General features: G+C 44.1%; 1 protein-coding gene across 1 annotated transcript in view; it reads right to left on the minus strand.

Annotated features, from left to right (window-relative positions):
- Positions 1-25,577, minus strand: part of BBS9 (Bardet-Biedl syndrome 9) — a 377,930-nt gene that overhangs the window by 342,144 nt on the left and 10,209 nt on the right. The window contains exons 4-5 of the mRNA XM_081970652.1: positions 17,588-17,652; positions 15,114-15,227 (exon numbers count right to left, since the gene is read on the minus strand). Coding sequence (XP_081826778.1) covers positions 15,114-15,227; positions 17,588-17,652 — 179 coding nt within the window. The remainder of the gene's footprint in view (positions 1-15,113; positions 15,228-17,587; positions 17,653-25,577) is intronic.

Below are 25,577 nucleotides of genomic sequence, written 5' to 3' on the forward strand. Positions count from 1 at the left end.
ACTGGTGTATCAATATTCAAAATTAAAACCCATGAGGAGAAAATACAGAGAAGGAAAGAGAGTTTGAATTGATGGATGGATGGATATGACACCCAGTGTAGTGTAGCAGTTAAAGTATAGCCTGAAAGTGGGGAGACCCAATCCTTTTCCTTTATTAGGCATGACATATTTATTTTGGGCCATTCACTCTCCCTCACCTCTTGATTGGGAAATCAAAAAAACATCTATGTACCAACCCACACTGAACTAACTCTCTAAACTAAATTTAATATAGTAATTAAGATAATAGCCAAATTCAAATATTTCATTGAAAGAATGGGCACAAGTTTAGAGTTTATCCATTTTTAATATCAATTTTTATATTCAAAATATTTTTCCACTCATTAATAATCACCATAAAAGAATTTTTAAACAGTTGCACTTTCTAATACCAGATTTTGATATTAGCACAATGTGTGAATTCTATTTATCAATAATTAAATTCTCACATTATGCTATATCAACTAAAATATAAATGATGACTAAAAATCTTTTATTATGTTTTTGATCTGCAACCATTATTAACAATAAAGTATTATTTTCATGGGATAAAATTTTATGGCTTAACTTCAACCAAAACTCCAGAATTCATTAAACTCTAGAGATCAGATTCATAATATAAATCAAGCTATCAAAAATATTTAGAAGCTTTGAAAAGTTTAATTAGAATTTTAAAAAAACCTAAATTCTATAAAATCTACTCCTTCCAAAGAAAGAGTAGAGTGGGGTGGGATATTATGAAATATCCCCAATTAGAGTCGAGAAAATAATGACTATAGGAGCAAATTTCCTGGATGGGCTTGACATTCTGTGCCAATTTGATGTGTTCCAATAAAATGTTTTTGAGGAATATACCTGCCTCAGAGTTCTCATTGTTGGGGATGTGTTACTTGGAACCTTGACATTAAACTGGCTCTCCAAACCGGAATTGCTATCCGGGGTCCTAAACCCCGGCTACTTACCTGGTCTATCTGGGCAATGGAAAAGACTCAAGGAAGATGGAGAAGGAAACAGGAGAGATGACAAATGCCGGTAGAACCAGTGGGGCAGTTGAGAACAGCCTGTCATTTTCCTCAATGCCCCAGCGAGCAACAGCAGCCACGAACGAAGTTGAGTGCCAGCTGGAGGCTGGGCCCAAGGTGCACGTCAAATGGCCGGCTTCCGAGGAGCTTTACTGTGTGGAGGAGGACCTGGAGTCCAAACCAGCTTCCCAGAGACAAATAAAGGAGAGACTGATCATATTCATGAGGGAAGGAGGACAATAATCCTGGAATGGAGGTCGATGAAACCTCTGGATTTAAACGAGTTGGGAGAATGGAAATACCAGGCTCGCAGCCAAACCCTGGAGGGACTACCTGAAAGATTCGAGCAGATGAACCTCGGTGGCAGCAGCCAATCACAGAGAACCGGTCATGCGATGGCAGTCCTTGGCCAGCTGACGTTTACATTGCCCATGCAGAGGGACCCGTCTACACAAGACATAATGGCTCAAGCTCTGCATTCAGTGCAACCTTGGATACAGCCAAGTGTGCCCGGGAGAGACCTATCAACTCTTCAGACGACCCAAACTACCAGCCCTCCACTACAGCTATCGGCTTGGCCAAGTCCCAGCTCCTATTGGATCCCACCCAGGGACAGAAGATCAGCCAGCCCACCAGTCCAACCCCAGCTGCTGCTGGCTGGGGATATGCTCCCTGGATGGGCTACTTCCCTGGACAAAGCAGAAATCAAGAAAATCAAACACAGAGGCTGCCCAGCCAAAGAATATATCCAGGAATTTTGGAGAATTGCCGGGAAGCTGAGGCAGTGGGCTTAACTGCTGCTAGTCCATTATTTTAAAGAGGGCCTGGACAAAGAACTGCTCCAAATCTGCCTTTGCCAGGGAGTTCCAGATCGCATCCACAACTGGTACCAGATGGCTGTAGCAATAGACCTCAAACTACAGCGACACGAAAAGGAGAGCTTGGAGAAGAAACTTGAGGCAACTGGGACAGTGATTCAGACATCGCCAGGCAGAGGAGCCACTAAGAGGAACCTCGACAATGCCTATTAAATGTTTCTGGTGTAGACAACAGGGTCACTGAGCATCTAAGTGCTTGGCCCCAGCCCCCATGCCACAAGCGAGAGGCCAAACCCCCATAAAGCCAAAGAGATTGTAGAGAAAGGCGACAGAGAAGGGGAAATTTGCCAACAAGCCATTGAAGCGCCAGAGGTCCCATCACTGGCGAGTAGTGACAGCAGCGATGACAGCAAGGATGACCCAATGGTATGTGAAGTCATCCATCCTTTCACTATTAAGTCAAAAATAATGATGTCAGAGACAGGACCCAAGGGGAAGTAGAGTCATCATAGACATGAGCTGCACCCGTTGCCTTATCAGCCCTCCAGTCACTAAGCTGGGCATCAAGACGAGACCTCTAGCAAGAGCCACATAGTTCAAACAGGTCGATGGGTCACTAATAGGAGGAAGCCCAGCCACGTTTGTCACCAAACCCATCCAACTAGAGATGGGACACTAATGAGAGCTGATTCGGTTTTTAGTGGTGCCAAAAATGTCAGAGTCCCCCATACTGGAACTGGCTTGGCTAGGAAAATGGAGCCCAATGATCACCTGGGAAGGGGGTTACCTAAAATTAAACTAGCACTGGGTCCAGACCAACCCCCAGTCTCAACAGAAAGAAAAGCCCTTCAGCAGCTGAGTGACACTGACCTAGGAGAGAAAGCTGCTGCAATGTCAGAACCACTGCCAAGGACTCCCCAAATCCCAAGAGAATACTGAGATTTAGCAGAGGTATTTAGCGAGGAGGAATGCAATGCTCTAACCCCCCCCCCACCGACCCACAGATTGTGCAATTGAGTTTGTGCCGGGGGCTAAACTACCAAAACCAAAACTGTATTCCATGACTCCTAAAGAGATGAAAGGGTTAAAATTATACATTGATGCCAACCTAGCCCAGGGGTTCATACAATCAGCAAAATCAGCCGACCCCATCCTGCTTAAAGAGAAAAAAGATGGGTCGATGAGGTGCTGCATTATTTTAGAGAAATACAGTGGGGCAAAAAAGTATTTAGTCAACTACTAATTGTGCAAGTTCTCCCACTTAAAAAGATGAGAGAGGCCTGTAATTGGCATCATAGGTAGACCTCCACTATATGAGACAAAATATAAAAAAAAAGACCAAACAATCACATTGGCTGATTTGGAAAGAATTTATTTGTGGTGGAAAATAAGTATTTGGTCACCTACAAACAAGCAAGATTTCTGGCTCTCACAGACCTGTACCTTCTTCTTTAGGAGGCTCCTCTGTCCTGCACTCATTACCTGTATCAATGGCAACTGTTTGAACTTGTTATCAGTATAAAAGACACCTGTCCACAACCTCAAACAGTCACACTCCAAACTCCATTATGGTGAAGACCAAAGAGCTGTCAAAGGACACCAGAAACAAAATTGTAGACCTGCACCAGGCTGGGAAGACTGAATCTGCAATAGGCAAGCAGCTTGGTGTGAACAAATCAACTGTGGGAGCAATAATTAGAAAATGGAAGACATACAAGACCACTGATAATCTCCCTCGATCTGGGGCTCCACGCAAGATCTCACCCCGTGGGGTCAAAATGATCCCAAGAACGGTGAGCAAAAATCCCAGGATCACACGGGGGGACCTAGTGAATGACCTGCAGAGAGCTGGGACCAATGTAACAAAGGCTACCATCAGTAACACACTACGCCGCCAGGGACTCAGATCCTGCAGTGCCAGACGTGTCCCCCTGCTTAAGCCAGTCTATGTCCAGGCCCATCTGAAGTTTGCTAGAGAGCATTTGGATGATCCAGAAGAGGATTGGGAGAATGTCATATGATCAGATGAAACTAAAATAGAACTGTTTGGTAGAAACACAACTTGTCGTGTTTGGAGGAGAGAGAATGCTGAGTTGCATCCAAAGAACACCATACCTACTGTGAAGCATGGGAGTGGCAACATCATGCTTTGGGGCTGTTTCTCTGCAAAGGGACCAGGACGACTGATCTGTGTACAGGACAGAATGAATGGGGCCATGTATCATGAGATTTTGAGTGCAAACCTCCTTCCATCAGCAAGGGCATTGAAGATGAAACGTGGCTGGGTCTTTCAACATGACAATGATTCCAAACATACCGCCCGGGCAACGAAGGAGTGGCTTCGTAAGAAGCATTTCAAGGTCCTGGAGTGGCCTAGCCAGTCTCCAGATCTCAACCCCATAGAAAACCTTTGGAGGGAGTTGAAAGTCCGTGTTGCCCAGCGACAGCCCCAAAACATCACTGCTCTAGAGGAGATCTGCATGGAGGAATGGGCCAACATACCAGCAACAGTGTGTGCCAACCTTGTGAAGACTTACAGAAAACGTTTGACCTCTGTCATTGCCAACAAAGGATATATAACGAAATATTGAGATGAACTTTTGATATTGACCAAATACTTATTTTCCACCATAATTTACAAATAAATTATTTCCAAATCAGCCAATGTGATAGTTTGGGGTTTTTTTTACATTTTGTCTCTCATGGTTGAGGTCTACCTATGATGCCAATTACAGGCCTCTCTCATCTTTTTAAGTGGGAGAACTTGCACAATTGGTCGCTGACTAAATACTTTTTTGCCCCACTGTAAACGTGGTATGCATGGTAAACATCTACCTATATGCTGTCCCACCTGGCCAAGGGGAAGGTATTCACCAAGCACACTACCAGGTGCAGATCAGAGAAGGAGACAATGGAAAACCGCTTTTAACTGCCCACAAGGCAGCTTCCAATTCAAAATAATGCCATTTAGATTACAAGGGGCCCTGCTGTCTTCATGCAATTACCGTATTTTTCGCCCTATAAGACGCTCCGGAATAAAAGACGCACCCAATTTTAAAGGAGGAAAATCTAGAAAAAAAAAGATTCCGAACCAAATACTATAGTAAAATATTTTATATCAACTGTATAAAGTTAACAGCAGTTTAAGAACAATTTTATGTCAACCATGTAACACAGGGGTGTCCAAACTTTTTTCAAAGAGGGCCAGATTGGATGAAGTGAACATGCTGGAGGGCCGAACATTTTTCCGAACATTCTTTGAACAATAACAATTAAATGCAAATGAATTATTTTATGCCAAGTTAATTGCAAATGGCATACTTTTCATTTCATAAATTAAGATCAACTGACAGCTGAGTTTTCACAATGTATCCATCTTTTCCCTGAAGACTTGTGTTTAGTACATTCAGATGCTTTCTTTCCTCTTTCCCTCTTACTTGTCTATCCTTCCTTCCACCCTCCCTTCCTCCTTCCCTTCCTTCCTGCCTCCCTTCCAGTTCCCTCCTTCCTCTTTCCTCCTGCCTGCCTGCCTTCTTTCCCTCCTGCTTATCTGTGCTTCCTTCCTTCCTTGAACCTCCCTCCCTTCTGCCTGCCTGCCTTCCTTCTTTCCTCTTTCCCTATCCTCCTATCCTTCCTTTCTCCCTCCCTCCTTCCCTGCCTCCCTTCCAGTTCCATCCTTCCCTCCTTCCTTCTGCCTCCTTCCTGCCTGCTTGCCTTCTTTCCTCTTTCCCTCCAGTGTGTCTGCTTTTCTTTCCTTCCTTCCACCTCCCTTCTGCCCTCCTGCTTTCTTTCCTCTTTCCCTCTTACTTGTCTATCCTTCCTTCCACCCTCCCTTCCTCCTTCCCTCCCTTCCTGCCTCCCTTCCAGTTCCCTCCTTCCTCTTTCCTCCTGCCTGCCTGCCTTCTTTCCCTCCTGCTTATCTATGCTTCCTTCCTTCCACCTCCCTCCCTTCTGCCTGCCTGCCTTCTTTCCCCTTTCCCTATCCTCCTATCCTTCCTTTCTCCCTCCCTCCTTCCATGCCTCCCTTCCAGTCCCATCCTTCCCTCCTTCCTTCTGCCTCCTTCCTGCCTGCTTGCCTTTTTTCCTCTTTCCCTCCAGCGTGTCTGCTTTTCTTTCCTTCCTTCCACCTCCCTTCTGCCCTCCTGCTTTCTTTCCTCTTTCCCTCTTAGTTGTCTATCCTCACTCCCTCCTCCCCTCCTTCCCTCCTTCCCTGCCTGAGCGGGCTTCTTGCATGGCCCCAGCCCTCCAGCCGGTGGCTCATCTAAAACTTTTAACTTTCCAATCTAGCGTTCTCCACCCACCCACCCCCAATCCGCCCGGATCTGTCATGCAGCAAAGAGATACAGTAGCTGGGCGCAATAGCAGCAATAGCAATAAGCAGATCCGGAGAGATTTGGGGTTGGGGGTGGAGAACGCTAGATGGGACACAATCAAACTTGATTCAAAGGCTTTGCCTACTGAGATCGGTGCGCTGCCATCCAAAATGCTGGTACCACGATCGCTGCAGCGCCCGCTTTACCTGCCGCTTCCCGGGCGGTTCCAGGCGGCAGAGATCGTAGTAATAGCATTTTGGATGGCAGCGCACCGATCTCAGTAGGCAAAGCCTTTGAATCAAGTTTGATTGTGTCCCATCTAGCGTTCTCCACCCCCAACTCCCTCACTCCCTCCTCCTCCTATCCTCACTCCCTCCTCCCCGCCTTCCCTCCTTCCCTGCCTGAGCGGGCTTCTTGCATGGCCCCAGCCCTCCAGCCGGTGGCTCATCTAAAACATTAACTTTCCAATCTAGCGTTCTCCACCCACCCACCCGCAATCCGCCCGGATCTGTCATGCAGCAAAGAGATACAGTAGCTGGGCGCAATAGCAGCAATAGCAATAAGCAGATCCGGAGAGATTTGGGGTTGGGGGTGGAGAACGCTAGATGGGCAGCGCCTCCCCCTCTGTTCGGAGCATCTGAGCTGAGCCCCGTTACCCCTGCCCCCTCCTCCTCTGCTGTGCTTTTGAGGAACCATGAGGCTGCAGGAGACAGTAAGAAGGCGGCGGAGGGCAGCAGGGGAAAAAAAAGCCTCATGGCTTCTCAAAAGCACGGCGGAGGAGAAGGGGGCAGCAGGGTAACGCGCTGCCCAGCTCAGATGCTCCGAGTGGAGGGGGATGCGAGAGAAGTGAGAAGTGAAGCTGCCAAAGCTCCTGCCCATGGCACCCTCCACCCCCATCATACCTTGCTTTTTATGTATGTGTCTTGCTCCACCTCAAACAACCAAATGGTGGGAAACAGTGAGCAGAGTCTTAACTAGGACTTATTTTTGGGATAGGGCTTATATTAGGCACACATGTAAAAATAAAGCTAGGACTTATTTTTGGGATAGGTCTTCGGGGAAACACAGCACTTTTTAAAAGACTTTTCTTTAATTTTATTAAATCAATGGATTAATGTTGGGACACATCAATTCTGGAAACTGTTATATATATTTCAAATATTCTGTGAATGCATTTCCTATTCTAACAATGCTATTTGTAGCAGACTTTCTTTTAGAAGAGTCAGAAAAGATCAATTACTTAGTAAAATAACAAAAAGTCAACTTGTTTTTCATTGACAGTTGGTTTGGAAAGCAGATGGATCCTGCAGCTACATGCCTTTGTATAAATAAGAAATAAGAATGGACTCTCTTCCCCAACTCCACTATGTTTGATATGCTATGACTAATCTGTATATTAACTTATAATAAAAAGCTGCCAATCCTACTTTAGAGATTTTTATTTTATTTTGTTATTATAACATAATTGTAAATGTATTCTCACATGCACATAGTTTTTACTAATAGTTCAGCTGGTTTTATTAATTCAACTTATAAAGTTTGTAAATTCATGACCTGTAAATTATTACTACAAACCATTCATCAAGCTGGAATCATTGTTCCAAATGTTTTAATTATATTATTACCTACATTGGGAATATAGGGGCAATGTACATAGGGGCAATGAAGTTAATTAAGCTTATTGAATTAATGTCTGGTTTCAAATAGGGAAACAGCTAGCCCTAAGAACTGACATCCACATATCTATGGATTTTATTTTATTATTTAATTTTATTGAGATATACAGCTGCCCACCTTATGTACCATAATTCTGGGCAGTTATAGAGACAATGATAAGAATATTAAAAAATGACTTCCAGCTGTACTTCCAGGGCTATCGGAAGCGAGGACCACAGCCCCGCCCCAAGCTCTCCCTGTCAGAGGGCTTCAATAGGAGCCATAGCCATCCTGTAGGAGTGGTGAAGTAAAGGGGGGCGCCGCATCTCTCCTCCCTGACTCGGTAAATCCCCCTCATCCAAAGTGTACACTGGATAATGAAAGAATGAAGGATGAAAATTTAATATAAATAGATGTGAAGAGCTAAATAAGGGAAATATGAGTAATAAAAAAGGTGAAAGATGGAAAATAGAAAAGAAACATCTTTGAATATTACAGTGATATGGGGGAAAGTTAAAATAGAGATAGAAATAAGAGGGAAATAATAATTATACACACACACACATTAATAAATTAAGATATATGAAAGAACAAGAGGACAAAAGAACTTAGAAACTGAAGGGCGATAGTATAAGGTATGTTTAAAAAATCTGAAACAATGAAAATGAAATGTAATAACTATGAGTAATATGTCTTTGTATTAAAATGTATGATACCCAGGTATCACACCATTCATGCACTGATATGTATAAATAATATAAAATTAAAAAATGTGATGGAAAAAAAAAGAATATTAAAAATAAAATAAAACCCAGCATTCCAAATCAACTCCTGGCACCCTAGCCAGTAACATCAGCAAATCAAGGAATGACTATATTAACCATTATAGTTATTTATATGAGATACTTTACAGCCATAACAGAACAATGAATAAATACTTATTGTAATTTTAGAAATTCTTCAATTCAACATTAAGAAACACTAGTAAGAAGGAGACATAAAGAAATTCGGGTACTTATATTACATATATTAGCACTCTTCAGAATCATTTGTGATTTAAATCTCTTACAAATTTTTAAATATTTTAGTTGAATCTCAATTATGATTCATAAAACATGAGTGTCCTCTGGTGGTTATATCTCATGCTCATAAACTGAATTATAATTAAAATATAGTAGCATATTAAACCTCACAACAAACAAGATATAACCTAAAATAAAATTTGTTCCCATTCCCTAGAAATTGAAAACTAAAGATAACGAATATGAGCAACCCATCAAGATAACCTCAATTATCTTGCTCTGTTTTATATATACAAAGTTTCATTTCTTTTGGCTTATAAAGTTTACAACAAATAGCACACAGCAAAGCATAGAATTTTGTTACTATTAGTTTTGTCTCAGAACACAAACTAATGTTTGCCTATCATTTCAACACCATCTAAAAAAATCAGTATTAATGGATATATCAAAAAATTTAAAACGTCTATGAACAAAAAAAACCAAAGCTTTTTTTTGTTTATTTGCTGCCTTCAAAATAATTCTTGACTCTTAAAAATTAGTTGAAGTAATTATTAGAGTTTTTCATGAAATTTTTTTGGAAGTGGCATAACACTACTTATTTCCTAAGAGGAGAGTGTGATGCTGGCCCAAAATATCCCAGATGCTTCATGTCCAAGGCAGGAATAGAACACATGGTCTCCCAGTGTCTAATCAAGTGCTTTTAACCTCTACATCAGTGTTTCTCAAACTTGGCGACTTTAAGTCCTGTGGACTTCAACTCCCAGAATTCCCCAGCCAGCTATGCTGGCTGGGGGATTCTAGGAGTTGAAGTCCACAGGACTTAAAGTCGCCAAGTTTGAGAAACACTGCTCTACATCAATGATGGCTAGCCTTTTTGTCGAGGTGTGCCAATAGTGGGGAGACCGTGGGGGGGAGTCGCGTGTTCCGTTCCCATATCCATAATGCCCTCCCCCTGTGCAAACGTGCGCTAGCCTCACTGAAGCCTCCTGACTTCTAGGAAGTGAATTTGTGCCCTCCACAGGCTTCAGGAAAGCCTCCTGAACCTTCAGGAAGGAGAAAAACAGCCCAATGAGCAACCCAGAAGTTCATCCCCGAACTTCCAGTGGCTCCTGTTGGGCTGTTTTTTGCCCTACCCTGCCTTCAGGGAAGCCTCCTGAAACCTGGAGGGGGGGGCAAAAATGGCCCAATGAGCAAATGTCCCAATGTGTTTGCACGTTGGGTGATTTTTCGCCCTCTGGAGTCTTCAGGGAAGTCTCTTGAAGGAGAAAAACAGTCCAACGGGGAACCCGGAAGTCCATTCCTGAACTTCCAGTATGCATGTTGGGACATTTGTTGTCCTGAAGCCTCTAGGAGGAGAAAATCGGCTGAAAATCAAGGCTGAAAATCAGCTTGCCAGTGTGTGCATGCACACTGGAACTGAGAGGGCAATGCCTTGTGTGCCCTCAGAAATGGCTTCACGTGCCACCTGTGGCACGCATGCCATACTTTCGCATTACGGTTCTACATGAAACATGCTCTTACTAGAGCAATGCATACTATGAAATATAAAACTTTCATCTCGATTTTATCTTAATGAAACATATATGTATTAATGTTATTATGGTTAAATGTGCTGTATAAAAAAAGCAGAAGGCAAATTATTGTAGAAAAAGGGATTTTTACTGAAACATGGTCAATACCATTGCATTAATAATTTCCAAAATTTGCCAAATAAGATTCTTGACATCTCAGGTCTCTATCTTCCTGTAATTTTTTTTTTCAATATATTTTTATTGTTTTTACATTTAAAACAATGCAATGCTGCGGGGTCGGGGTGATCATATATTCACATTATGTACAGCTGGTTTCAACCATTAACAGTTATTCTACTTAATACATTGTCTGTCCTTCTGTTCGATCTCCATATATACATGTATTATGTTCCTGGTCCATTTTCTTTAAAGAAGAATCTTAATTCTTGGTTGACTCTATTAATATATTCCTGGTCTTTTAGAATTGACCTATTGAGTGACCAATGGTAACTGCCCTTTTGTTTCTTCCAAATAATCCTCATGGGATTGTGGTCAGCCCATAGATTGGGTTCTATATCTATCTCCTTCACTTCTGAGATAAGCTCCATCGGCAGCCAGACCATATCTATCCTTGACCAGGATTCGTGTCGATTCGAGTAGAAGGTATATTGCTTACCCTCTGGACATCTTTCTCGCCATACATCAAACAAATTTAGTTCTTCAGCCATTTGGAAGAATGACCTTGGCAAAGTTCTCCTAGCTCCTTTTCTCTTCTTTCCACTTTTATAGTCCCATTTCGGGTCAACTATAGCATTGAAGTCGCCCAGTAAACAGACATTTTCGGTTCCCATCTCTCGAATAATGCCATGTAGTTTGTGATAGAAATTTTCCTGGCCTTCATTGGGTGCATATATTACAACCAGTGACACCTTTTTTTGATTTAACATTATTTCCACGATTAGTATTCTCCCTTCCTCATCATGGTAAATTAGTTTAGTCTGAATTGTGTCTTTGACATATAGTGCTATTCCTCTTTTCTTTTGGTCAGCCAGTGCTGCGTAGATTTTACCCAATCTAGGACATTCTAATATCTGGATCTGTCTTTTAGTCATATGGACCTCTTGCATTGCAATTATATCGTAGTTCAAATGTTTTAATTTATTAAATATTGTTTTCCTCTTTTGGGGTGAGTTTAGACCATTAATATTCAATGATAGGATCTTGATTTCTCCCGACATACTTCTATGTGTATTTGGGTCGTGTGCTTCTTGTTGCCCTTATTTCTCTCACTTCCTTTGGTTCTTCCCCTTTTTCGTCTAGAACGACTTCTTTTTCCTTTCGTATCTCCACTGGTTCCTTCTCTTTTCTTATCTGTACCCTGGATCCTTGCCTCCTTGCTCCCGCCTGTTCTCCTTTGTCTTTCTCCTCCTCCTGTCCAACTAGGGTGTTGTAAAAGTCTTCCGCTTGTTCTATTGTGTCTATTCTAAATCTTCTATCTCTCCAGGTTACCAGTACGCCCTCCGGCATCAACCATCTAAAGTTAATTTCATATTTGTTCAGGACAGATGTTAAAAATTGGTAGGGCCTTCTTAATTCTCTGATTCTCTGATTCTCCTTAATGACTATTAATTGTCATTGGTTGTAAATTATCGGGTCGTCTCTAGTTCTATTCAGCACCTCGTCACGTATTGATTTTTTAACAAACTTTACATGGACTTCTCTTGGAAGATTATTCTTTTTTGCGTAATTTGTCTGGATTCTATACGTCTCGTCGATCTCACTTGCCATCTCGTCCTTTTCTATTCCCAAAGCCTTTGCCATTAGGTCTGCCATCATGTCTGGTAAATCCTCGCCTTTTTCTTCCTTTACGTTCTGGAACCGTAGGAATTGGGCTGCTTTCTCCGATTCTAACGTGAGGACCGTTAACTCAAGTTCCTTGTTTGCCTGGATCAGCCTAGCGCTCAGCTACTCCATTTTTTCAACCTCCTTTTCCAACATTCCTTCTATTACATTTATTCTTTGTTCGTGTTTATCGATCTGTTCCTCGAACTTCTCAAATTTATCGTCCATCTTCTGCATTCTCTCCTTTAATTCTACTGTATCACTCCTTATTTCTTTAATGTCCTTTTTAAGTTCTTCGTGATTTTTAGCCATTGCCTCTTGCATTGACTGTAGCATCATCTGCAATTCCTTAGTTGAGTTGGATCTTTCTCTCTGAGGCATATCCTCTGAAGATCTTTGGTTCGAGGGACTGGCAGCCGCTAGGGATGGCTGGGATGCTGGCTTCCTCCCCATGCCAATTTTCGTAAAATTTGTACTACTTGTCATTTTTTGGAGGAGTTGGATCCCTACTTTAATTTTTCCCCAGAGCTCCCACTTACTTCTCTCCCTCGTAACTTTCTCCAGTCCCCCTTCTTTCTTTCTTTCTTTCTTTCTTTCTTTCTTTCTTTCTTTCTTTCTTTCTTTCTCTTCTTCCTTCTTTCCTCCCTCCCTTCCTCCCTCCCTCCTTCCTACCTCCCTTCCTTCTTTCTTCCTTCCTTCCTTCCTTCCTTCCTTCCTTCCTTCCTGCCTGCCTGCCTGCCTGCCTGCCTACCTACCTTCCTATCTTCCTTCTTCTCCCTCTCCTCTTCCCTCTACCTCTACTCAAATTTCAATTTTAAATGGTGATAGGGGGTAGGAAACTCTATATAACGATTAGTTCGTGTGTTATATAGGAACAGCTGTCATAGGATAGTAGGATAGTGTGAGAGACTTATCGGTTTATCACTGTATATATATATATGTGTGTGTGTATGTCACATTTATAATACTCCTAACTTTCTATTAATCTATTTTGATAACTTAATAAAATCTAAGGATAGAGTGTTTATAGTTATTGCTTATATTATCCTAGATTAATCAGTACTAGTGCCACTAATATTGAAAGAAGTTAGGGTTAGTAATCTTACAACAATAACAATAGCAAAAACAATATATTCCTTTGATGGTAGTATTATCACATTAATTCCTAGGTTTTAAGTTCAACCTTAGGTGCGTCCCTCCTGTGTTGGATAATTATATGAAAATGTTCTGGGTTCCCCTGCTCCAATAGATCTTCTTTCTCTCTCTCCAGATAGTAGAATCCAAAGGCTGTCCAGAGAATATAGTCAGCAAAGAAAAATCCTGTTTTCTCTTAGGGTATTAAGAGGGGGGGAAAGTTCCAGGTTTCGCCAGTAGATGTCTCTCTTCCACTTGTCCAGACGCTGACCAACTGCTATCACTCTACCTATATAAATTGCTAAAATAAATTTTTCCCTTCGAGCTTTCCAGACTTGTATAATTAACTCAAAAACCCCTGAAGGAGTCTGTATAGTCAAAGTTATTTATAGCCGGCTTTGTTATGTTAACAGATTAGGTTTAGGTTCAGCTTATCAGACAGTTCAGAGAGTAAAAAGATAAAGCCGCCATTTTTCACTCAGTATATTACTTTTCGCCGCTGTAATCTCCTTGGAGCCCTTGATCTCTTGAGCTGTTTTGGGATAGAATTACCTTCTCCAAGATTGGAAGCTGTTAGATCACTCGCAACTCCGACAGCTTTCTGTAATAAATCCTCGCTTGCTTTGAACTCTTGTCAGCATTTTGGGACGGCCATTGCTGTTGCCCTCTTCCACGTCCGGGGATATGGAGGAGATTTCAAGCACATACCATGGATTGCCGTCCTATGGTCGTGTCAAACCAACCTTCTCTCTTCAGTCTTCCTCCAGGAAGGCTTGGCTTATCAAAATCTTTTCAGCAAACCCCCTCCGGACGTTAGATCTGGCTGCTGTTAACAGAGCTCTCTGTCCAGGCAGCCATTCATGCTGGCAGCAAGCTCCGCCCCTCTATCTTCCTGTAATTTTTAAAAGCTTTTACTTTTACATGTTTTTACAATTATTTCAGAATAGTACTTGCCAAGTATGTTACAGGTAGTCCTCAACTTATAACTTGCCCATTACAGTCATAAGTGGTTATGCCATTACGCTAGATGGCCTTGCTTAAAGGCCCCCATCTCCTGCTCTCCCTGATGCAGCCCTTAAACAAACACATGGGTTCTTAAGCACAGCACAGAGTTCCTCAAGGGTGAGGAAGGCCCTGGGAGGTCCACCTGACCCAGGCCTCCCGAAGCTTCCCTATTCCCTAAGGCACCCTATTCTCCACCCCCTGTCCTTCAGAGTCTCCACAGATCTTGGCCTGCTCCCAACTTGCCATTCAGTCACCCAAAGAACCTAAAACCAGACATCAGAAGCTACTGGCATGCAAAGGACTGTATACAGTTTTTAGTTCTCAGCTTCCATCCCATTCAGCCACCAAAGGGAGCCTAAGGAGGGGAAAAACCAGTAGAAAAATTGATTTAAAAATATATATATATTGAATGCTAATATTACTTAAATATTTTGATTCTTCAAATTTAACAGATTTAAAGCACATCTTCCCCAGGTTTAAAATACATTAAAACATGCGAACAAAAATAAATAATTCCACCATTTACTCATACATATTCTTTTTCACACAAAATTGAATAATATATAAAAGCAGCAACAGATTGAGGCAGGGAAAAAATGTTGTTGCTGGACAAGAAAATTAATAGGGGAGTACAGATGTAGCATCCAAAGCCATATGACCAACTGCATAGATTCCCTAAGTCACAGGTTTAGCACCAAAGTTCCTCTCTTTATTCTATATCAGTGAAAATAGTCTGGGACCAATAACGTACCTTTTATACCTCCAAATGGTCCATGTGTCATGTTATATGCTGTTCGATAAAGATTGTGTTCATACATACATTTTAGCTGGTATTGGTTGCCATATTCTGTATTTCCTAAGCTTCCTATTAAATAAAAGAAAGAGCTGCCTTAAGCTTGCAATATTTTCTCTGGAAAATGTTGTTATGAAAGATGCTGTAATATACTTATGCACTTGAATACAGTTGTCAGAATTCAGGTTTCATTGATTATTGTACCATAAGCCCCACCCCATTCTTTTGCCTATATAACAGAATTGAGGGGAAAATTAACCGCTTATTAAAAGTGCATTAGATTTTTCTCACAAACTTGAAGTTTTCAGTTTATTCTGTTTGATTCTGATATCAAATAGGGAATACAAAAATCTCCATCATACTGATGGAGGAATGACATCATAAAATCTCCCTAAATTTTGGTGAACTGTTAATTCCTCATCATCCATAACTTGCTATCTAGGCTCAATAGAGCTTTGTATCTAACAAGTAAAGAGCTGCAAGCTATCTATTTTTTTAGAGGACAAAGAGAAAGGCTTGTAAATCCACTTTTTGTACTGGGGAGTTTTTAAAATATGAAGGTTTAAAACATGTTATTCCTCTGCAGATCATCACATAGAAAATTCTTTTTATCGAATTTTTCGGCATATAAGATGCACTGGAGTATAAGACGCACCAATATTTTGAAGAGGTAATTTTTTTTTTAAGTGTTTGCCCTCCCCGGCTCCCAGGAACACTCTGCAGGCCTCCCAAACCCTCTGAACACCCCATTTTCTGTGAAAAATGGGGCATTCAGAGTTTGGGAGGCCTGCAACTTTCTTCTGGGGGCCGGGGAGGGCAAAAACGCGATGTGTGGGAGCTTGATCTTCCTAAAAGGTAAAGCTTTTAACAATCTCAAATCCGCTTTTCTCTACCCCTCTCACGGTCCAAGGAGCGGCAGTAAGCTCGCTTCTTCTCTTCAGCGAGGAGAGAAAGACATGCAGGGGCTGCTGAACAGCCACCGCTGCACTCGACCGGGAACTGCCCATTGGGCGAGGAGGGGTGCGGATTCCTTCCATTTGGATTAATGGTTCCTCGTGATGGCGCCTGAGCAGCAAAAGAAGCCCAAAGACAACGACCCGGCAGGGCTACCTCCTTGAACAACTGGGCTTGTTCACAGCCCTATTCGCAACCCAACTTCCTTAGTTTTGGGACAAAAAACAAGTGTCAGGCTCCAGGGAGACTCCCGACCAAGCACTCCCGCATTCTAAAATTTCCTTTCCATCCCACACTTCTTCCACTAGCCTAGATCCTGACAAGGCCAATAGCTTTTTCTGGAGAGAAAGTGGAGATGTAGCATCCTGAGAAAAGCCTTCATGGTGGTAAGATCATTCCTCTTCCCTTTCTCCACCCCCCCAATCCTCCCGGATCTGTCATGCAGTGCTTATTGCTATTGCTGCTATTGCTATTGCTGCTATTACACCCAGCTACCATATCTCTTTGCTGCATCACAGATCTGGGCAGGTTGGGGGTGGTGATGGAGGAAGAGAAGAAGAACAGTCTCCTCTCCACAAAGGTTTTTCTCAGGACGCTGGATTGCAAAGTTAAAACCTGGAATGGGTCACAGTCAAGCTTCTGAGATGGCTTTGCTGTCACCTGAAAACGCTGTTACGGCAATCTCTGCCACCTGGAACTGCCTGAGAAGGGGCAGGTGAAGTGGGCTCTGCAGAGATCATGGTAACAGCATTTTTGGGTGGCAGCACAGTGATCTCATGAGCCAAAGCCTTGTACCCCATTCCAGGTTTTTAACTTCTCAATCTAGCGTCCTGAGAAATCTAGCGTCTCTGAGGCACCTCACATTTTCAGGAGGAGGAGGGCAGGGTATACAAAAGCGTCTGAGTAACTGGGAAAGAAAGCTACGCTTTTCAGGCAGCAGTTTTCAGCAGGTTCCAAGTGCAGCTTTCTTTCCCAGTTACTCAGAGGCTTTCGTATATGCCACCCTTGCCCTCCTCCTGCAAGCGAAAGGTGCCTCAGAGACTCGGCGGGCAGCTCAGCGGAGACAATGGCCACGATGACTTCATTCCCCAGCAATGTGAGGAGCCGCCACCACTGCCTAAGCCCTCCCAGGAGCCGAGCTGTGTGGCAGCCCCAAAAGCAAAATGTCTCCTTTCCATCCACCAGGATTTCTGAAGTGCCCGCTTCACCTGCTCCTTCTCGGACAGTTCCAGGTGGCAGAGATTGCGGTAACAGAATTTTGGGGTGGCAGCACGGCAATTTTGGCCGCCTGGAACCATCCGAAAAAGGGCAGATGAAGTGGGTGCTGTGTGAGAGGTGTAAGGCAAGCCGCTGCTTTCCAAAAGAGTATCTTTTTTTCAATAATATGAAATAGATTTAGTATCATTAAATCTGTAGGAAAAATGCTAGATTTCATAAGGGGAAAATAGGGGAAATAAGTTGATTTGATTTATTTTTACCTGAGACAGCATAGACACATAATTTTTTGCAATGCAGTACAGCCAGATGAAGCAATTCTGTGCCACTAGCAGAAAGGACAAAGATGAAATGTGTTTAAAAAACACTTCTTCAATATCAGTAATCTAAAAGACCAATAAATAATACTAAATACTAACAGCATGTAACATACAAACTTTTTTGTACTTAATACTTCAACTATTTTTTTAAATAGCTGTATACTGATGTATACATATCAAACCTATCTTAAATCCAAACAAACACTATGTGGCAGCTTAAAGTTCCCAAATTCACAGACATCTCCTTAATTCATATGGTTATAAGAAAGGCAAGAGATACAGCATAATTGAACTTGCAAGACCCTATCAATATAAAAACTATCAAAACAAATTAGTTTTAGCCTTTCTGTGGAGTTGATTCCTGATTTGGTCTACCTGTTGAGCTAATTTCAATCTTCCAAGTCTGACTAATTTTGTATGTACTTTGAACATGTCTAAAGTTCAAAATACAATCTGTTTAATAGATTCCAGTTTCTAGAGATAGTCAAATTTCATAGATGGGATGGATGGATGGATGGATGGATGGATGGATGGATGGATGGATGGATGCATGGACAGAGAGGGATAATCCACAAAGCCAGGCATCTCTACAGCATTCCAATAACCATTAGAATACGATGAATCTTTATTTAGCTGAATTTATCAGCTGCCCAACTCCAATGCATTTTTTCCCTTTACTTTATCACCATAACAAACATCTTATGCAGCAAGTGAGACAGAGATAGCATCATTAAATAATGAGATAGGTATTAAAAATCAATTTAATTAGGATTGTGGGAGGTTGTCCCTCAAGCTAACAGTTTTCAATAATTACTGACCAGTCTCCAAACTTCCTTTTGGGGAAAAGGTTATTGAAAACATGGTTAGCTGCAACTGATGATAATTTTGGAGAATTATCTAAACCCGTTTCACACAAACACAAAAACTTTACTCACACAAACACGAAGCCGAAAACAGCAGCCTAAAGATGGCGAGTGAGACCTTGCCGAAATGTTGCCAAGACAATCTCAATCTTACATGGAAAAGACCCGAATACAAGACCAGTATACCTACACCCGTAAAAATCTACGAATATGAATATATGTATGTATGTATGTATGTATGTATGTATGTATGTATATGTATATGTGCATTTGTATACACACATACATATACATACATATACACATACACATACATACATACATACATACATACATACATACACATACATACATATTCTATGACCGTGATGGTGAACCTGTGGCATGTGGAGCCATTTCTTAGGGTATGCGAGGCATTGCCCTGTCAGCTCCAGTGCACGCTGAAGCCTCCGGAAGGGGAAAAACGGGGCTACGGGCAACCCGGAAGTTGGAAAATGATCGGTTTCTGGCCTCCAAAGGGCCTGTGGGGTGGGCGGGGGAGACCATTTTCACTCTTCCCAGGCTCTTAGAAAGCCTCTGGAGCCTGGTGAGGGCGAAATACAGGTCCACCGTACCATTGTGCAGCAAAAGCAGGGGGGATGGCAGGGAGTTGCACATGCATGCGCGGGGGGGGGCTGCGCCTGTGTGGGAGGACAGCATGTGTGAGCACAACCCCCCCCTGCACTCCCCCTGCTTTTGGCACACGATGCCGTCGAAGTGATGTCCCGGTGCCTGGAAGCCGTGCGGATCTGGATGGGAGGTAACAGACTCAGGCTCAACCCGTCCAAGACGGAGTGGCTGTGGTTACAGGCACCCCGGTTCAACCAGCTATGTCCAGCACTGGCCATTGGGGGCGAACAGCTAGCCCCCATGGATCGGGAAGCGCAATTTGGGCGTCCTCCTAGATGCCCGGCTGTCAATGGACGACCATGTGACGGCTGTGGCAAGGGGGGCGTTTTACCAGGTTCGCCTGGTGCGCCAATTGCGTCCCCTATTGGACCGGGATGCCCTCCGCACAGTCACCCTTGCACTTGTGACGTCTCGGCTGGACTACTGTAATGCTCTCTACATGGGGCTCCCCCTGAGATGCACTCAAAGGCTGCAGCTAGTTCAGAATGTGGCCGCGCGGGTTGTTGCAGGAGTCTCTAGGTACTCCCATGTAACACCTCTCCTGCGCGGGCTACACTGGCTACCTGTGGCTTTTCGGGTGCATTTCAAGGTACTGGTTATCATCTTTAAAGCGCTCCATGGCACAGGACCAAGGTACTTGCGGGATCGTATCCTGCCCCATACATCCCTTCGACCGATCCGCTCTCACAGGGAGGGGCTCCTCCGGGTGCCGTCCACGAGGCAGTGCCAGCGGGCGATGCCTAGGAGTAGGGCCTTCTCTGTGATGGGCCCGACCCTCTGGAATGACCTCCCCCGTGACATCAGAACAACCACTGATCTCCGCTCCTTCCGGAAGATGCTCAAGACCCACCTGTTTAGTTTAGCGGGCCTGGCCTAATCCCGATCTAATCCCTCAATTCTGTACTTTTAAATTTTTGGGGTTGTTTTAAGCTAATTTTTAACTTTTATTACCCTGTACAGCCTTATTGTTTAATTGGTTTTTAAGTGTATCTATTTTATACTAGGTTTTAATGTGGTGTCTGTACACCGCCCCGAGTCCCTTCGGGGAGAGGGGGCGGTCTATAAATTTAATAAAATAAATAAAACAAATAAATGGCAAAAAAGGTTAGTCATCATTGCTCTATATGTATATACACCCCCACACATACACACACACAGCTCTTCTAAAACTATACACATTCAACCTCACTGCATTTAGAAAAACACACCCAGAATCCAGTTTCTGCCACACATTTAACTATAACTTCTGTACATTAGAATATTACACATGCCTTCAGATGTTTTTCCCTAGCGTGCATATGACTGTTACAACCAGATGTCATGGATTGAGTAAAATGTAGCGATACTCACTTAACAACACTCTTGCTTAGCAACCAAAATGTTGGGCTCAATTGTGGTCATAAGTCAAGGACTACCTCTGCCATCCTCTGTATGGCAGCCTTGTCCTAGTAAACTCCTTCCCCTTTCCACAATTTTCTTCTCTGTTAGAGGCACCAAAATAATCCAGACAATACAAGGTTTCTAGATGGCCTCCAAGGTTCCTTCTAACTCTGCTATTCTATGATTCTGTAAGGATCTTCTGCTGGACCAGAGGGTTGGTGGCAATCTTTTTGGCACCGAGTGCCCAAATTGCAACCCAAAAACCACTTATTTATTGCTTATTAAGCATCAACATGGCAATTTAACCTGAATGAACATTGGTACTTACCTGAACGTCACTTCTCATGACATCTGCGAGAAGGACCACTAGTGGACTATCATCAGTGTTGATTGGTCCATAGACTGAGTGGAAAAGTGTTGCAACCACGCCTCTACCCTTCCTACCTCAGTTTCCTCGAGATCAAGTCGAGTAGCATGAGTATGATCTAAAAAAGAGATCACAAGGCCACCCCCTCCCACACTAGTCCGCTACAATTAACTAGGGCGGAAAATGGCCCCTACCACAGATGTCATAAGAAGCGACATTCAGGGAAGTAACAACATTTGTTCTCCATGACATACTGCAGGAGGAGCCACTGGTGGGATGTACCCAAGCTACTGTCCACAGGGGAGGGAAAGCCTATGACTCTGTAGTGGCTGAGGTGGCCTGCTGCAACACTCTGCGCCCGAAGGACGCTTCTGCTGATGCATAAGCCTCTAGGCAGTAATGCCTAATAAACAGTGTAGGGGAGGCCCACGTGGCCATCCTACATATGTCCTCAAATGGTGCTCGTCGCCCAAACCACCATGGTGGCCACACTCCTTGTAGAGTGGACCGTAATACCCTGAGGCGGAGAGCGACCCTTTGTCTCATATGCTAAGGAGATGGTTCTCCTTAACCATCATCCTATAGTGATAGGTGTGACTCTAGCTCCAGCATAGCTGGTTGAAAGGACACCAGCAATGCCTCTGATCTGCAAACGTGGGCTGTTCATCTCAGGTAAATTCGCAACACTCTACAAACGTCTAGCCTGTGCCACAGACATTGTCTTTCACGAGATGCAGCCAGCCAGAAGTTGAGTAAGACCAGTTCCTGAGCTCTGTGAAGGAAGTATTTACCTTCGGAAGGAAGGATGGATTACCCTGTCCTAGTGGGAAACGCACAAGTCTTCTCGAGAAGAAAGAGCCCCTAGCTCTGAGATGCGCCTGGCCGATGTTATGGTAATCAGGAACGCAACCTTCATTGTTAAGGAGCTGGAGAGAGACTGTGCATATTGGTTCAAATGGAGGGCCTGTAAGCGCCTGAAGGACCACTGGCAAGTCCCATGTCGGGAAACGATGTATGGTTGGAGGGCACAGGTTTGCTGCTCCCTTAAGAAATATTTCAATGAGTGTTAGGTGTGATAGGGGAGCATGACCCCCACCCCCGGGAAGTATAATTGAAAGAGCTGCTGTCTGACGGTGTAATGTATTGTGAGCAAGGCCCCTGTCTAACCCGTCCTGTAAGAATTCCAGGACTTGTAGTGTCGAGGCTTCAGACAATATTATAGATGCCGAGCGGCACCACTTGACGAATGCCGACCATGTGGAATTATAGATCCTCGTGGTCGGCGGCCATCTGGATGCCTCTAAGGTTGAGATAACTCTAGCAGAGAATTTTGTGTCTCTCAGAAGGCTCCATTCAAATGCCAGGCAGTCAGATGGAACCACTGAGGCTCCGGATTTATCAAGACCCCCGGCATAGACAGACCTCCTCCCGGTGAATTCTCCACGGTGGGGACACAGACATCTCCACTAAGTCCGCATACCACAGTCTCCTGGGCCAGTTTGGCACTATCAGAATTACCTCCACCCCTCTGACTGTATCTTCCTGATGGTAGATAGGGGAAAGGGGGGGGAGGCATGAAGGAGTCCATTTGGTCATCTGCAGCACAGTGCGTCCGTGCCCTCTGCCCCTTTGGTCAGGTATCTAGAGAGGAATTGAGGGAGCTGTGCATTCGCCAGGGTCGCGAACAGATCCATCTCTGGGGTTCCGAATCGGTGACAAATGCGATGAAACAGGTCTGGATGGAGCTGCCATTCCCTGTGGTCCACGGCAGCCTGACTGAGTCAATCTGCTTGATGACTGGCAGTCCCCAAGATATGGTCTGCTATAATTGAGGCTAAGTGTCTCTCCACCCATAAGATGAGTCTGTGTGCCTCTGTCCACAAGGCCCTCGAGTGTGTGCCGTCCTGCCAATTTATATGTGCCTTGGTGGTGATGTTGTCGGTGAAGAGTAGCACGTGTCTTTGTTCTAAGTCCGGTTGAAAATGGCGAAGTGCCAGGCGAGCTGCTTTCAGTTCGAGCCAGTTTATATAGTGGTGCAGGTCTGTCGCAATTCAATGACCCTGTGCCAGTTTCAACTGCATCAGTGCCACCCAGCCGAAAAGGCTCGTGTCTGTGGTTACAGTTACTCTCATTGGCTCTCTGAATTCCGATCTCCTGGAGAATGATGTGGAGAGCCACCACCGAAAAGATAGGTGGACCTGAGGAGACACTGGAATGGCCAAGAGTGAATTGCTCATCGTATATCATTGATATGGGATTAGGGCCGACTGCAATGTTCTGGGGTGAAGACGCGCCCAGGGCACTATCCCAATGCACTAGATCATCGTGCCTAATAGACATGAAAGATCTATTATGGGTACAACCTACCTAGAGTACAATTAACGAATTAATTTCTGGAGATTGGACCAGCTAGGAGATAAGAAAACCAACCCCGCGCCCGAGTCTAAAATTGCTCCCAGGTGCAAAATCCTCATAGTGGGCATGAGATGACTCTTTGGGAAATTGACTGAAAACCCCACTTTTTGTAATGTCCGAATGGTAAGATGAAGGTCATGAATTGCTTGGTTGTGGGACTGGGCCTGCACCAGGATGTCGTCCAGGTAGCATTGGAGTCTTACCGGGATGGAACGTAGGTAAGCTGCCAGTGCTTCTAGGACTTTTGTGAATGACCTCAGGGCTGATGCCAACCCAAAAGGCAGTGCCAGGTATTGATAATGGGACCTTTCCTGAACAAACCTGAGGTACTTACAGTGGGGTGGTAGTACTGGGATGTGCAAGTACGCTTCTGTGAGGTCTACTGACACAAGATAGTCCCCCTTTCTGACCCCTTGTAAGATGGATTTAAGGGAGGCCATCTTGAATTGTCTGTAGATGACGTATCAGTTGAGATGCTTCTGATCAAGGACCGCTCCCACCTCCCCAAACTTTTCGGAACGAGAAAGAAATTTGAGTAAAACCCTAACCCCTGCTCCTCAGGCATCACTGGCTCTATTACTTGAATCTCCATCAAGTGTTGGATTGCAAGCTTCATGAGTTTTCACTTTTCGGGTTCCGATAGAGAGGGAATGACCTGAAGAGATTTGGAGGGGAGGAGAGAAATTCTAATCTGAGCTCCTGTTGTACTGTGGTGAGGACCCAAGCGTCCATCATAATGCATTCCCATTGTGATGCAAAGTGAAACAGGCAGCTGCTTATGGGAAGTTGGATTTGATTCACTTCCCTTTGCAGAAGGGGCAACCGCCTTGCCCACAAAATGGCCCTTTAGACTGGCCCTGAAATTTGTTCCTATCTGGAAAGGATGGCCTGATCTGAATACAGTCAGTTCTAGGGGGGAAAAATCTTCTGGTGGTACTCAGGTTCGCTGGAATGAAAGGAGGGTCACCTGTGATACGGAGTTGACCAGTTCTCCTGGGACTTAGTTGTGGTGGGAAGCACCTTCTTTTTATCCTTGTTTTCAACAATGATTGGGTCTAAGGACTCACCAAAGAGACCCTCCCGAATATGGGGCAGATGCCAGATGCATTTGAGCTTATTGTCTGCCTGCCAGTTTCTGACACACAAGAGACGTCTGGAGGCTACTGAGGCTGACAGGGTCTGGGAGGCATTCTTGACAGAATCAAGGGTCGCATCCGCCGAGAACTGAGTGGTCGCTATGACCTTGCTAATGTCTTTTAACATACAAGCATCCTCAGGGGGAATGCAATCTTGTAATTGCTGCAACCATAACAGAATGGTCCGGTTAAAAAAGGAAGCAGCCACTGTCGATTTTATGGCCCATGCAGATGCCTGAAAGACTTTACGTAAGATGAGTTCTGCCTTTTTATCTTCGGCCTTGTCCGCAACATCCCCTGAGACTACAGCTGAAGAAGTGGTCAAAGCCGTGACTGGAGCATCGACCGTTGGGACCTGAAGAGCATGTGAGAACCCCTGCTCTAAATTATAAAATCGTTGATTGTTGTCTCCCAGGTTCGGGAAAGCTGCTGAAGTTGATTTTGAACAACTTCCAGGAATAAAGGAGTGGCAGGAACCTCCTCTTTATCCAAGGTAGACTTGGAAAACATGGCTTGAGTCAGGTCCTTGCGATTGTCTGTAGAAGTAGCCGTAGAACTCCCGCCCAGCTTGGTGGTGGCCTTGGCCTTAATTAAAAGTGGCTTGAAGAGCGAGGGAGGAAAGAGACCAGTGAAGGCTGGTGTGTCTGGCTTCCCAGACTCCATGTCCTCTGACAATTCTAAGCCGCGATGTGGCTCTTCACCTGTTACTGAACCCTCTCTGGCCAGGGAGACCCTGGCCTGCAATCCCCACTGCCTGACCCTCTGCGGGAGGCCCTGTGTCGGAATGTGTCCATTTCCCTTGCTGTTTCAGGCCAGAAGCTATTCCCTGGGAAATGGCTGAGGCAATTATTTTTTGTAGACTGGTGGAAGGTGCTCTAGCGCCTCAAAATCATCATAAGGGTCATCTACCACAGGTGGCTCCGAAGCCTGAGGAGCCAAGATAGTCCTGGGGATAAGGAAATCCCGGGATGTGCCCTCAAGGGAATCTCCCATAACATCCCTAATGGCCCTGGGTGACACCAAGGGAGATATGTCAAATCTAGGCCTTCTAATGCCCCTAGCAGGGGATAAGGCTGGGGAGGAATCAGGACTAGATGCCCTTC

The sequence above is a fragment of the Natrix helvetica genome, assembly GCF_964273705.1.
Source record: "Natrix helvetica genome assembly, chromosome: Z".
Lineage (NCBI taxonomy): Eukaryota > Metazoa > Chordata > Lepidosauria > Squamata > Natricidae > Natrix > Natrix helvetica.